This window comes from Telmatherina bonti (genome assembly GCF_933228915.1).
Source record: "Telmatherina bonti genome assembly, chromosome: 8".
NCBI lineage: Eukaryota > Metazoa > Chordata > Actinopteri > Atheriniformes > Telmatherinidae > Telmatherina > Telmatherina bonti.
The window spans coordinates 29932897-29947502 of record NC_136626.1 but is presented as its reverse complement, the minus strand read 5'-3'; the positions used below and the strand labels follow the sequence as shown (position 1 = coordinate 29947502).

The 14606-nt window shown below is 46.8% G+C and overlaps 1 protein-coding gene across 2 annotated transcripts in view; it reads right to left on the bottom strand.

Annotated features, from left to right (window-relative positions):
• Window positions 1–3816: 3816 nt before the first annotated feature.
• Window positions 3817–14606, bottom strand: part of usp24 (ubiquitin specific peptidase 24) — a 43510-nt gene continuing 32720 nt past the window's right edge. For both annotated transcript variants that reach the window (XM_079245239.1, XM_079245240.1), the window contains exons 54-66: window positions 14465–14578; window positions 7529–7736; window positions 7345–7434; window positions 7161–7263; window positions 6945–7063; window positions 6748–6861; window positions 6574–6639; window positions 6432–6498; window positions 6248–6326; window positions 6047–6122; window positions 5130–5216; window positions 4868–4978; window positions 3817–4451 (exon numbers count right to left, since the gene is read on the bottom strand). In XM_079245239.1, the coding sequence (XP_079101365.1) occupies window positions 4389–4451; window positions 4868–4978; window positions 5130–5216; window positions 6047–6122; window positions 6248–6326; window positions 6432–6498; window positions 6574–6639; window positions 6748–6861; window positions 6945–7063; window positions 7161–7263; window positions 7345–7434; window positions 7529–7736; window positions 14465–14578 (1297 nt within the window). In that variant the 3' untranslated portion in view covers window positions 3817–4388. The remainder of the gene's footprint in view (window positions 4452–4867; window positions 4979–5129; window positions 5217–6046; window positions 6123–6247; window positions 6327–6431; window positions 6499–6573; window positions 6640–6747; window positions 6862–6944; window positions 7064–7160; window positions 7264–7344; window positions 7435–7528; window positions 7737–14464; window positions 14579–14606) is intronic.

Sequence of the window (14606 nt, the reverse complement as noted above, 5' to 3'; positions counted from 1 at the left end):
ATTAATTCATTTTCTAAACTGCTTTTTTTTTAAAAATTTTTTTATTCAAGGCTGCTTTATAAATGACCTACTTGTTTTGCATTCACTGGGAAACTGGAGGCTCCCTCAAGTGATGCATCTGCTGAGAGTCCAGTGTATTCAACACTACTGTTGGAGTGAAATTTATCAGTAGAGGTCAACAGCTCAGAAAAATGTCTGTCTCATGACAGCTTGGTGTGTTTCACTGGCATAAATCTTGACTCGCACAGATTGATGCCTTCAGATGCCCACAGATCTGTATCTGTAAAACACTGTGACAGCACATATGTCAGTGACAGCTCAGCTGATTTAATCTGTTTATGACAGATGCTTCACTTTCTTCTCTTTTAAACCGGGAAAAAAGATTTTCTGCATGAATGCAATGCTGTTTCAGTCAATTCTAAATACTTAAAGGAATAATAGTAATAATAGTAAAGAAGACAAATGGGAAGAAAAAAGAAGAAATATGCATCATGAAAAGCAATATTATTATGGACAGCATTCAGGGGAATTTTATTTTCTAATAATTATTTCCACTTGAAATGAGGGGGATTTGGGCATGAGAGCATGCAGCAGCACCCGCCAAAAATTCCCTTGAATCAGAAGCTGAACCCCAACTTTTTCTAAGCTGGTGTGTAAAAAAAAAATCTCAAGAGACCACAAAGCAGCACACCCACTAGCTACTTTATCAGGAAGACCAGTTCAATTATCTTTAACACAAACATCTTATCAGCCAATCACATGCCAGAAAATGCATGCATTTGCTCATGTAGACATGGTCAAAAACAACTTGCTGAAGTTCAGTCTGAGCATGAAATGAGGAAAAACAGGGATTTAAGTTAACTTTGAACATGGTATAGTTTCCTGAGTATTTTAGAAACTGCTGACCTGCTGGGATTTTCACAAACAACCATCTCTAGTGTTTCCAGAGAAGGTCTGAAGAAGAGTAAATATCCAGCGAGCATCAGTTGTCTGGACCAAAATGTCTTGTTGATGTTAGAAGTCAGTGAAGAATAGACAGACTGGTTGAAGATGACAGAAAGACAACAGGAAGTCAGATAAGCACTGATTCCAACAAAGACATGCAGAACATCATCTGTGATCACACAACATGTGCAACCTTGAAGCAGATGGTCTACAGCAGCAGAAGACCACACCGCGTGCTACTCCTGTCAGCGAAGAACCGGAAACTTAGGCTACAATTCACACAGACTCACCAGAACTGGACAAAACATCACCTGCTCTGATTAGTCTTGATTTTAACACTCCATTCAGATGGTATGATCAAAACAAGATAGAACCAACCTGCCTTTCAGCCATCTCCAACCTGTCTGTCCATTAGCTTTTGACATAAAAATAAAAACATTGATACAAAAAACTGCAGCGTACTGGATATGTTCTCTTTTAACCACTCTCTGCAAACCTTGTGTGTCAAAATCCCAGAGGATCAGCCTGTCTGGAACCAACAACTATGACATGTAAATTTCCTCACTTTCTCTGCAAGTATTCTCGACAATGTACATGCTGAAATGCATCGCCTTGATGTCATGTAATGGCAGACAAGACACTATTGTTAACTAGAGATGAACTGAAGTGCACTGTTGGTCAATGGGATTAATTTCAAGATGTACTTCTCTTATTTATCAATTATGATGTTTACTTCATGCTGATAACAACAGTGTCACACAGACATGTAACCAGTGTTTTATTCATAACACTTGCTAAATATAAGGTATCAGTGACAGGAACAGTGTGCAAACAAGTAAAACACAAACAAAAAGAACAACATTTGCAAAGGTTGTGCATTCCAGTTTATTTTATAACAAATTTCCCCATAATCAAACTCTGATGTACAAATTAAAACTGAGTTTTAACATGCATTACAGATTCCTGCGATGTCAGAAGTGAATTTTCAAAACTGAAATACAGTAAAAACCCGTATAGATGCCAATCCCAACCCACGCTTACTCACCAAACCCCCCCCCCCACCTTGCATCCCGGCATTAAAACAAAAGATTGTTTTACTTTTTTTTTTTTTATTCCTTCCCCTCCCTTATCTTTAAGTTGTTGTGGTAATGTAGAAGAGGGCCAAACCTATGAGAGACTCTCGGCTGGATGCAACTCATGTTGCCATGGCTATGTATCACTTGGCACAGACTGCATGCAGCTCCCTCACTTAGCACGGGCGTTGTTTGTCACAGTAAGTGCTAATGAAACCGAATCGCACAGCAAACAACACGGGGGGCTGATTTTTTTTCTTCTTTTTTTTTCCCATCACATAGAGACAGACAAACTTCACCACCATTTGCTGCCACACATGCAAATGTGCCGGAGAGCACGACGTGACATTCACAATAATGAGCTAGAAAGGAAGAGTGAGAGGTGTGTATGGAAGGGCTAAAGCAAAGTCATTCCTCTCAGTGGGCTGTGAGGATGCAGAGGAGCCTCAGCTGATTGATCGCAACAGAAAATCAGCTTGCATGATTGTTTTACACTGTAGGTCCCCACACTGTAAACATTGACCTGTTAAAGCTGAAAGCTAATCTGCTATGCAAGTTTAAGCTCAAGTCTTCAAAACATGAGTGAAAGTGTTCAAACTATCTAGCCTAAATCAGTATCTACAAAGTTTGTCTGCCAGAGAGCAGAGTGAAAAGAAGCAGCATTTTTACCATCACTAAAACCCTGTTTTACTGGGTACACCTTACTACCACCCTCCCCCCCCACCCTCTCACATCTGCACAGTATCACTTACATTCCTTGAATCCTTTGTCACAACACACAGAGGAAATTCCCTGTATTAGTTTGGAAGGATAAATGGGAACGAACAAGGCCTGCTGCTCTCCCACAGGTAGATTAAATGAACACAAGAGACACTGGTTTGGTGCCAGAAATGGACACGCCTTGCGGTGGAGAGGTGGGGAGATCGGGAGATTAAGGCACTTTAAGACTCCCGATGATTGGGGTAAGGATGATGGTAACATTGGTGTTTCCTTCTGTTGAAAACTAGAGCTACATTTGGGTTTAGCTCCCCTGTGTGTGTTTAAATAAAAGGCAAAAAAGCAAAAAAAAAAAAAAAAAGGCAAAGCATAAAACAAACAAAAAAAAATGTTCACCAAAAAGTAAGATGAACCCGATAAAGCAGAGGTAACAGTGAGGTGAGGACCTGTAGCTTGTGTGGAAAAAGTGAATGAGTGACGCACATTTACAGGTTTTGGAAACTTCTTTGTGCGTGTGAGTGTGTAGAACCTTGGCACCTAAAAGTAAAACGTGCTCCTGAGCTCCCCTTCAGTCGGCACTGATGGCCCACCACAACTAACCCGCGCACTTCAAGATCAGCTTTTCTTGCATAAGGCTGAAGTCCCTAAAGATCCTCTCTCTCAAATCCATCCAGAGTCAAAGACAAGTGGCCAAAAATAAAACTAAAAACACGGTGAGAGAAAGAATAAAATCCAGCACACGAGGCTGCCTGTCAGCAGATGAAATGGTGGAGGGGAGAGTGCTGACCATGGCACTGCTGAGGGGCCACGGAAACGGCCCCGTTTCAGGGACAGATCCTGCCCCGAACTGCTGTCCCCGTGGCTACAACATGGTCGCCGCGGGTCAAAGGTTCAGTCACAGGCAGAACGGCTTGCTATCAGGGTGTTCATGTGTCTGCATAAGTGGCACTGCAAAGATCAGTTGTTAAAAGCAAAAGAAGAAGAGTACGTGAGCGCCGAGTTGCTCTGGAGGAACTGACCACAATAACCTGGGCTGGACTATAAAGTGCATACTTGACCCCACCCCCCCTCCCAAGTGCTTGTGTGTCTGGAGGTGTTTCTGTACAAATGCACGTGTCTAAGTTCCTCTGGAGCAGCTAACGTAACATCCTTCAGTTTGCATGGCTGTGGACAAGCGAACCAAGAGACTTTAAAATACTATTTTACACTGGAAATTACACTTATGGAACAAATCTTAATTACAATATGAAGTTGTTTATGCAAATACATTGGCAAATATGAGCAAAAAATTGTTAAAACACAACCCAAACCCATCCTCCACCTTGCTGTCATTCCGAGTGAACGAATGAATAAAAAGGATAAACTGAAGTTGTCTGTGATTGTGGAGGGTTATTCGCACTTCCCACCCTAATCAACTCCGGTACCCTTAATGATAATGCATCTCCAACATCGCCTTGGCTTGTCTGAAAGGAAGTAATTCATAATTTATTCATAGCTCCTTATGTTGCCGTAGCGACCAAGAGAAAGTGTTCTGATTGGCTTTCTGTGGAGTCCCAAATGTCCTGACCAATCAGAGGCGAAGTGCAGCCCTTTCGAATGGCTGCCCGGACCTGTGCCGCCTCTCCTTTGGAGGGATACCGCCAGCTGGAGGAGTTAGGAGTCCACATCTTCTAGATCGCTCTTTGAATCACCGAGCATCATGGGAGACTCTGACCCCTGTAGCAGAGCAGAAGGAAACTCTTCAAACGCAAGAACAGAGAAATTAGGTCTTTTTGTTTATATATATTTGTTTATAAAAAAATAAAAATAATAGTAAAATATTCATGTGCCATGCAGTACCAGCAGGATTACATTTTCTATAAATCACACTCATTGTCTGGACTGAAAACAAAACAACAATGTGTTATGTAGGCATGTTGACAAACACAGCAAGACTCAAAAGCTTCAAATCCATCGCTAATAATAACCGTGGGAGGTAAAAACTGCCTTCAAAGCTATCTGCAGAAGCAATTTTTTTGCTCCATTCTTCTCCTGCTCACTGTGTGAGCTAAACACAGGCTGCCGTAACGCTATGAGTCATATGAGGTGCCCCGCTGTTCTTAGCAGCTCGCGGGGTTGTTAATGATAGCTACCTGTCGGAGGCTGCGGTCTGCATTTTCATTCGCTGGGCTGCCGTCGGAGCCGTTACTGCTGCCAGACTGCTCCTTTTCATTTAACAATGCCGTGGCATAAGCCAACGTATCCTGCACACACACAAATTCACACAGAAGTGAGTCTGAGAGCAGCGGGGAGAGATCAGTAACAGGTTCAAGTAAGTGGGTTTGTGGGAGAGTGGATGAAAAACAGAGAAGGTCTTATCATGCTGATATGCAGTTATTCTATAAATGTGTGTACCTGTGCAGAGATAGTACGCTGGAAGGTTTTATTGGTGGATGTCTCATTGGAGACATTGCTCTGTGGAGTCCAGTAATGTTCAGTCATCTGAGGAAGAAAGAAAAAAATTATTTTGCACATTCAGGCTAATTCAACTCTATCACAATGCATAAAGGCTTTCCTTTGTCTTCTGTCCTGCTATTCCAAACAGTCCCGAAAGTAAATAAAGATAATTATACCGTCATTTTAAAAGAAAGAATCATTTTAGTTTAGGAAACTTTCTGCAGCTTTGACACAGACTTCTCTTCTAGATTAAAACACAAGTTTGCTGAACGTGATGAGACCAGAGGTGGCAGACGATTGAATACAGTCAATGTTTTTCTCTAAAAATAAATACATCAAGATGGGAGTTTAACTAGAGTTGGAAAAGCTTGTAGTAGTAAAAGTAACAAACAAAAAAAGACAAAAATTGTACATCTTTAACAAATCTAAAGTAGAAGGAGGTGATTAAGTGTGTAGAAATACCTTTTTTTTTTTTTTTTTTTTTTTTTTTTTTAAGCTATAAGGGACTTAAATGATTGAGGACAATGTATAATACCAAGATATGTAAAAAGTAAGCTTTCACATATAAAACATAATAGGCAGATTTAATTTTAAAAGAAAAAAAAAAATTCTAAGGTTGAGAGAATTAAATTTGCTTTACAAATTTAGATAAAAGTGAAAGGCGTATAACTGAATATGCTAACATGAGCCTACGGTTCAGAATACATCGCTGAACTACTGGGGATTATTTAAAGGCTCCCGGAGGCTTCATCTCCATTCAGTAACCACTTGTTGTCTACGGTCACTCTTACAAAAGCAAACACAATCCCCCCAAAAAAGTCCCCTAAAACCAATCGCCCTGATACATGTGATCAATCAGCGTTTTACAAGCTTGCCTTTTTCTGAAGCCACTGCACCGCCCAGCTCCAATTCCCAGAGAAATCTTTAAAGTAATCCTTGGCAGGAGGGCACCTTCGGGGACACAGACACAGGTATCATTTTTAATCACTTAGTGTAAAAAACAAAGAGGACACGCCTGCTGCAGGGTAAATAGCATGTTTCCTCCTTCATGACCTCTGAACTTCAGATGTACTCACTTCTGAGCAAGTGTGACCAGAAACTTTACACACTGGTAGCAGCGCCTGCTGTCCACATTGTTGCTCTGCTGCATCAAAGCTGTGAGGACGAAGTGATTTGTTGTTATTGGAAAAGAGTCACAAGGCTTTTACATGTTGTTTCAAATCATTATAGTGATGAAAAGATGACGACGTTGTCACGTACCAAACAATCCTTTATCTGACTCAAAAGCATACTTCAGTCTCTGGGATTGTAGAGGGTCTTCTACAACCTGTGATGATTTAATTTAAGTTAAATAAAAGTATTTCTCACCAGATACATTAAACTGAAGGGAAGGTAAACTCACAAGTAACTCATGCAGCATCTGAAAAATGTTCTTCAGCTCGTGAGGTGGAGCCGTCTCCATCTGGGTCTGTGAGACACAAGGTTTTGGGTTTTTTTTTTTTCTTTCTTTTTTTCTTAATAAGAACATTGTCATTGATACAAATGCATGTTTGTTTTTTTCTTGAATAATTCTGACCTTGAGTAACTGCAGCACCCCCAGGGAGAAAGGCTCATTACAATATGAGCAATAAGTCACCATTTCTATCAGAAGAGACAAAGGTCCTGACAGCTCACGCATGGCAAACATCACCTGGAAGATCAAACAAGAAAGCATCGGTAAAAGAGGCTTTTTTAAATGAAAAAACAAGCAAGCAAACATTGGTTTTGTGTTACCTCAAGAAGGTATGGCTGCCCCTCCGGAGTGAAGAGAGATGCAAGGATGTCTGAGTGGAGAGGGAGGAGAGGGGTGGAAGATGGGATGCTACTCACACGCAGCTTACATCCTCCCGGCGCTGCAGAGAAAAATAAAAACAGAAAACTAAATCAAAGCAAGAACTTGATTTTTCTAAGAGCGTGCAGGAGTGAGTGCTGAACACTGACGGGTCTGACCTTGCGTGCGCTGGGGGCCGAGGTCGGAGTGCAGGGTGATGAGCGCCAGAGTGCTGTGGAGGTGAAGAAACTCCCGAGCCTGAGCCGGACTCCACCGTCGGTTCTGAAAAAGCATTTATTCCAATGACTTCTCAAGACTCCCGTCTGTGTTTAAAGTAAGTAAAATGCTAAAACGCAGTCGTACCTGGTTGTTCTGCCTGTTGGGCCCCAACAAAAAGATCAGCATCCGACGATAAGCCGAGTGTTTCAGCAACAACTGGCAAGGTCCACAACCCTAAGAGCACGGCAACAGAAAACACACACAACGCTCAGGGACTTATCTTACAGGCCGGTAATTCAACCGTTTGCTATATGATCCGCTGATTTACCTTCTGAGCAAAGTTACTGAAGAGGCTGAAGTACTGCGCACAGTTTTTCACATTTTCTGGAACATCTTTGTCCAGGAGGGACAACAGGGCATCAGTCAAGCTGTCCAGTCCCGGATCTCCGAAGTGCAGGGCGCTCTCCAGGGTTTTTTCAAGGATGGACGCCACCACCATCCTCACCTCTCGTACACTGCACTCCAGCAGACAAACCCTACGGTGGAAATATTATTATCAACATGCTCAGCAGGAGGGATAACAGAACTAAAAGAGCGTGCTTGAAAGCACTTCTCAAGCTTGTGAAACTCTTATTTTTCTGTAATTGTAAGATTGTTCTGGCAGCTTTTGCCTTGGCACACAGCAGAGTGGCATTACGTGTCTTGTTTCCATGCGAGAGGGTGTGTGTGGTGTGTAAAGGAGGCCGGGGTTTACTGTTGCCGTAACGTCCGATGTTCAGCAACCAATCATGTATGAGGATTGTACGATCACCCCATGATTAATGGTGGAGTAGTGTAAGCCAACACCCTTCACTGAAACGCACATAATCTGGGGAAACTATCCTCTGGCTCTGATTGTTTACATTCCAGAGACGGGCCTGCTATTTCAGCCAATCAGCATTCACTGAGTAAGAAACACGCACACAGGTGTTTTTAATACTCCAACGCTCCGAGAGTACTCAGACAACAGAAGAAAGTTGGACAGCTGGTTCGATTAAAACACGTTCCAAAACTCTCAGGACTTTAGATTAAAGCTTAATCATTAAAATGTGTATTTAACTGCAAGTGAAGCTGTAACATCTAGAGCAGCTTTATTTGATATGAATTTATTTTATATGAATAGTTTGACTGTGGACAGAGTGATGAATGTGCATCGGCTACAATGAGACGGCAGCTTCGTCTGTAGTATTGCATTGTTACTATGGCAACTTTAAATTAAGCACATTTGTGTTCAACATTGTGTAAATAGGTTTTTGATGGTGAAAATTTATATAAAGGATTTTCTATCAGGTCATGACGTCCTGATCCAGATTTAGTTTCTTGTCCAGTTTGACTTATCTGATGCTGAGTTTAAGGTAGATTCCTGCATTTTCCTGCAGCATGAATAAACCACAGAATATTTATGATTTAAATTACATGAAGGCTGAGCTTTTATAGACAATATTTATTTGAATAAATGTAACATCCATCCATCCATCCATCCATTCATCTTCTGCCGCTTATCGGGTCGCGGGGGCAGCAGCCTAAGCAGGGAAGCCCAGACTTCCCTCTCCCCAGCCACATTTGCCAATACTGCGGGGGGGGATCCTGAGGCGTTCCCAGGCCAGCCGAGAGATATAATCCCTCCAGCGTGTCCTGGGTCTTCCCCGGGGTCTCCTCCCAGAGGGACGTGCCTGAAACACCTCACCAGGGAGGTCCAGGAGGCATCCTGGCCAGATGCCCGAGCCACCTCAACTGGTTCCTCTCGATGCGGAGGAGCAGCGGCTCTACTCTGAGCCCCTCCCGGATGACCGAGCTCCTCACCCTATCTCTTTTTTTTTTTTTTTTTTTGTCTTGTCCAGCATTTAGGCAAGCAGAATGATGGTCTGGATGCTGTGTTCTGCTGAGCAAATTTTCTCTGCCAAGGGAAGCTTTATAGATATAATGATCCCCTTGACTTTCTGAATTTTTATTTTATTTCTATGTTTATTTTGTATTGTTGTTTGAATTGTAGAGTTTGTACTGCTGGACCAGAGAGGACAGACAAAAGACAGAAAGAGAAAGGAGAAGAAACACCTCATAAGAAAAGGGAAAGAGATAAAGGGAGAGAAAAGGGAGAGAAAAAAACAACTAAAAAATAACCCAAAAACAAAAAGAAAGAAAACGACCTACAGATGTATACATACACACATACAGGCACACACATACATATACACACACATACACACGCATACATACAGATACATATACACACACGTATACACACATAATATATATATATACACATATATATATACATATGTACACATATACATATACACATACATACATATACACACACACCTCTATGCACACACATACACACACATACATACGTACAAACATATACGCACTTGCCAGTATTAACACATATACATACACATACAAGCCAACTTTAGATCATAGTAACTAAACTATGAATCTAAAAAGTTAAATATAAATGAGAAACAAACAGAAATGAGAAAACTAGCTGCTATTAGTGAATAAAACTGCGTGACGACTCGGTGACTGTGTCACATGCAGAACATGCAGAGTGGAACGTGTTCCGGAAAAGGTGATCATGCCAGTGTGACCCCTCCCACACAAAGGCAAGAGGCATGCCAGGAGTACCCCCGAGACCAGGGCCATCGGCAGCCATCCCCAGGCGCAGACCCCAACCGCCCCACCCCGGAGCCAGCCATGCACCGACCCAGGAGGAGGCAGAGGGGGGTCCCAGCCAGAGTCCCCCGCAGTCAGGGGGAACAGGCCCCAGCAGGCCCGGACCAGCGAGGACCGGCCCCGCCGGGCACCGGCCACCCAGGGCAGACAGAGCGCGGGCCCCACGGCCCCAAGAGCCCAGAAGCAACCCCCCACCCCCGCAGGCAGAGGGCCCAGCCCACACCGACGGAGGGCCGGGATCCCCAGACCGCCACCGAGCGGCAGCCAGGCTGCACCCCAGCAGCGCTCCCCGAGCACCAAGACCCTCCACGCACACAAACACACACGCACACACATGTGCACACACACACACACACACACACACACACACGTGTGCACACACACACATACACACACACGCACACCCCCACCCACACGCATCCACACTTCCTCCTTAAACACACCCATTCTCTTACACACGCTCAAACTCACACTCTCCTACCCCCGTTCTTTATACACACACACCCCCTCACACACACATCCCTGCTCCCTCTATAATCACCCATTCTTCCATACACGCATACCCCACTCTACACACACACATACCTCCCTACACCCCTCTATCCACATTCACAGTCCTCATTGTACACCCACCCCATCACTTCCCTGTACCACCAACATAACCCCACATACGCACCCCCACCCATCTGCATACACCCCCCCTTCCTCCTATCCCAGCGGCCATCCACTTTCCTAAATTCTTTCACCCTGATCCCCCCACCCCCCCTCTACCCTAACATTCAGTCACCACTTCATCCATTGGCTCATGCACGCCCTCACCTTTCTTTCCCAACGTGTCCCCTGTGAGATACCCCCGGGGGAGCAGGGGATAGGAGGGCCCCGATCAGGGCCCCACAACTACCTCCCACCCCTGTCAATCCCCCCCCACCACTCCACACATGCAGCCGATCCAGCACCACCCAGGGCTAGCAGCAGTCCCTCCCCTGCCAGGCCAGCCCAGACCCAGGCCCCCTGAACAGCACCACTCCCCCGCCCAAACTCCTCCGGCACAGCCCCAGAAATAGGGGCGTGGCAGGACCCCATTGTCACCCCCTCCCTCCCAGCTTATGAATGATTGTGAAGTGTGTGTTGTTTGCAATTAAAATTGGGAAGAAGTAACCACATCATGTTGGGAGCGGGACCACCAAGGCAGCCCCGCCCACCGCACACTGCATGGCCCGCCCCCCCAAAATATGTCCATGTGTTGTCAGTGTGTGTTTTTTTGTGTTATTTTGACTAAGTGTAATTAAAACTGGGAGGTGAACCGATGCTGGGTGCAGCGATCGAGACCACCTTGATGGCCTCTCTCACCATCCAGATCAACGTGTCCGCCTCCCAACGCCCTGCCTGTATGTGGTGGAAGAAGGGAAGGAGGGGGGTCCGGGGATTTACGTCCCGAGGGAAGCGCGCCTCCCTCAAGAAGATGAGCCACCTGCGGCACGAGGCACGTCCCCCATTCCCGGGGCCCCCGAAGGCCAGGACAGGCCAAGGGCAGCTGCCCCAACAACCAGGGCCCTCAGCAACCCCAATAAAGGAGCCGCCACCGGCCCCAGAAGGCACCAACGAACCACATGCAAAAGTGTGTGTGTGTGGGGGGGGGGGGGGGCAAAGAAGAGGAGGGGCGGGAGAAGGAGAGACAGACCAAGGGCCCACCGCCCCCACACCCCTAGGAGACGCCCCCACCCAGAGACACGTTGCATTCCCTTCTCCTTTACACACCAACACATTCACACCCCCTCACCATCAGCCTGGTATACACACATCTACACACACACACACACACCTACAGACCCACACATACATCTATACACATACACACCCATTCTAACAGATACACGGCCAAAAGATTAGTCCACCTCCAAAACCCTACATCCCACTCACCTCCCTGCCCATCACAAAACAACCCTTCTAATTCTACCTACCCTTGAACAAACCACCACAACTCCCCACTTCTCTCACTGAAGTCCTACCCCCTTCATAATCATGACCCTTCACCCCCCTATACACCTACATACACATGCACCCCACATTTGCCAAAACTGCGGGGGGGATCCCGAGGCGTTCCCAGGCCAGCCGAGAGATATAATCCCTCCAGCGTGTCCTGGGTCTTCCCCGGGGTCTCCTCCCAGAGGGACGTGCCTGAAACACCTCACCAGGGAGGTCCAGGAGGCATCCTGGCCAGATGCCCGAGCCACCTCAACTGGTTCCTCTCGATGCGGAGGAGCAGCGGCTCTACTCTGAGCCCCTCCCGGATGACCGAGCTCCTCACCCTATCTCTAAGGGAGAACCCGGCCACCCTGCGGAGGAAACTCCTTTCAGCCGCCTGTATACAAGATCTCGTTCTTTTGGTCATGACCCACAGCTCATGACCATAGGTGAGGGTAGGAACGTAGATCCACTGGTAAATCGAGAGCTTCGCCTTCTGGCTCAGCTCCTTCTTCACCACGACAGACCGGCGCAGAGCCCGCATTACTGCAGACGCCGCACCGATCCGTCTGTCGATCTCGCGCTCCATCCTTCCCTCACTCGTGAACAAGACCCCGAGATATTTAAACTCCTCCACTTGAGGCAGGACCTCACTCCCGACCCGGAGAGGGCAATCCACCCTATTCCGGCTGAGGACCATGGTCTCAGATTTGGAGGTGCTGATTCTCATCCCAGCCGCTGAGAGCGAGCGTCTGGTGGCCGGGCCTTCGCCCATGGGGCCCGGTCGGGCTCAGCCCGAAAGGGTTACATGGGCCCCACCTCCCGTGGGCTCACCATCTGTGGGAGGAGCCGTAGGGGTCGGGTGCAATGTGAGCTGGGCGGCAGCAGGGGGCGGGGACCCTGGCGGTCCGATCCCCGGCTGCAGAAGCTGGCTCTAGGGACGTGGAACGTCACCTCTCTGGTGGGGAAGGAGCCTGAGCTTGTGCGCGAGGTTGAGCGGTTCCGGCTAGATATAGTTGGACTCACCTCGACGCATGGCTTGGGCTCTGGAACCAGTACCCTTGTAAGGGGCTGGACTTTCTTCCACTCTGGAGTTGCTCATGTTGCTCATGGAGTTGCTCAACAGCAGTTCAGAGTACCCACCCTTTCCGGGGTCCTTGGAGGGAGTGCTGAAGGGCGCTCCTTCTGGGGACTCCACTGTTCTGCTGGGGGACTTCAACACTCACGTGGGCAATGACAGTGAGACCTGGAGGGGAGTGATTGGGAGGCATGGTCCCCCCCCCTCTGAACCCAAATGGTGTTTTGTTATTGGACTTCTGTGCTCGTCATGGATTGTCCATAACAAACACCATGTTCCAACATAAGAGTGTCCATATGTACACCTGGCATCAGGATTCCCTGGGCTGCAGTTCGATGATCGATTTTGTAGTTGTATCGTCGGACCTGCGGCCACATGCCTTGGACACTCGGGTGAAGAGGGGGGCGGAGCTGTCAACTGATCACCACCTGGTGGTGAGTTGGCTCAGATGGTGGGGGAGGAAGCCGGTCAGATCTGGCAGGCCCAAACGTGTAGTGAGGGTCTGCTGGGAACGTCTGGCTGAGTCCCCCGTCAGAGCGAACTTCAACTCCCACCTTCAGCAGAGCTTCAACCATGTCCGGATGTGAGGCGGGGGACATTGAGTCCGAATGGGCTGTGTTCCGTGCCTCTATTGCTGAGGCGGCCGGCCGGAGCTGTGGCTGTAAGGTCGTTGGTGCCTATCGTGGCGGTAATCCCAGGACTCGTTGGTGGACACCAACGGTGAGGGATGCCGTCAAGCTGAAGAAGGAGTCCTATCGGGCCTTCTTGGCCTGTGGGACTCTGGAGGCAGCTGATGGGTACCGGCGGGCTAAGCGGCATGCGGCTTCGGCTGTTGCCAAGGCAAAAACTCGGGCATGGGAGGAGTTTGGCGAGGCCATGGAGAAAGACTTCCGGACGGCTTCGAGGAGATTCTGGTCCACCATCCGGCGGCTCAGGAGGGGGAAAGCAGTGCTCCATCAATAAATGTAACACTGAAAGTTAAAACTGTTAAAAATCTGAGTAAAACTGAAATAAATATACAACATCAAATTGCAAATGTTGCGCAATGAAAGTGACTGCAGCATATCTGGATTGGTGAGTTACGCCTGTTCATTCTGACGTAAAAGAAGGTAAAATAGGAGGTGATGTGTGCTTATCACTGAGAAAGGCCTTGGTTAGAAGCCTGATCATACAACCTCAAGTAAAAAATTCAGAATTATTACGGTAAGGTTGCATTCAGAGCAGGATAGTCCAAGGAACTGGTTTGACTGGGATGTGAATTCCAGGAAATGTCGACACCTTGATTTGGTTTGGTTTGCTTTCACACTGCAGAACAAACCACATTAAAAATGTCACACAGGTACAACGGCTGCTAGTTTGGGAGGCAGGTGATGCCTCAAACAACCAGTAACCAAGATGGAAAATAGCAGCACAAAGAATAAAACCCTGCTCATTGATTGGCTACTTGACTAAACGTGGAAGTGCACCACGCAGCATCGGTGTGGATACATCCTGCTCGGAACTGACCTGATGATTTCTCGTCCCTCTGGCCCGACCAGGTACTGCACCATCCACTGGCAGGCCTCGCTGCTCTTAGACAACAACACCTCCACCGCTGCCATCCACTCCTCTGTGTCCACCCTGCAGGGACACAAATAAATTACAGATA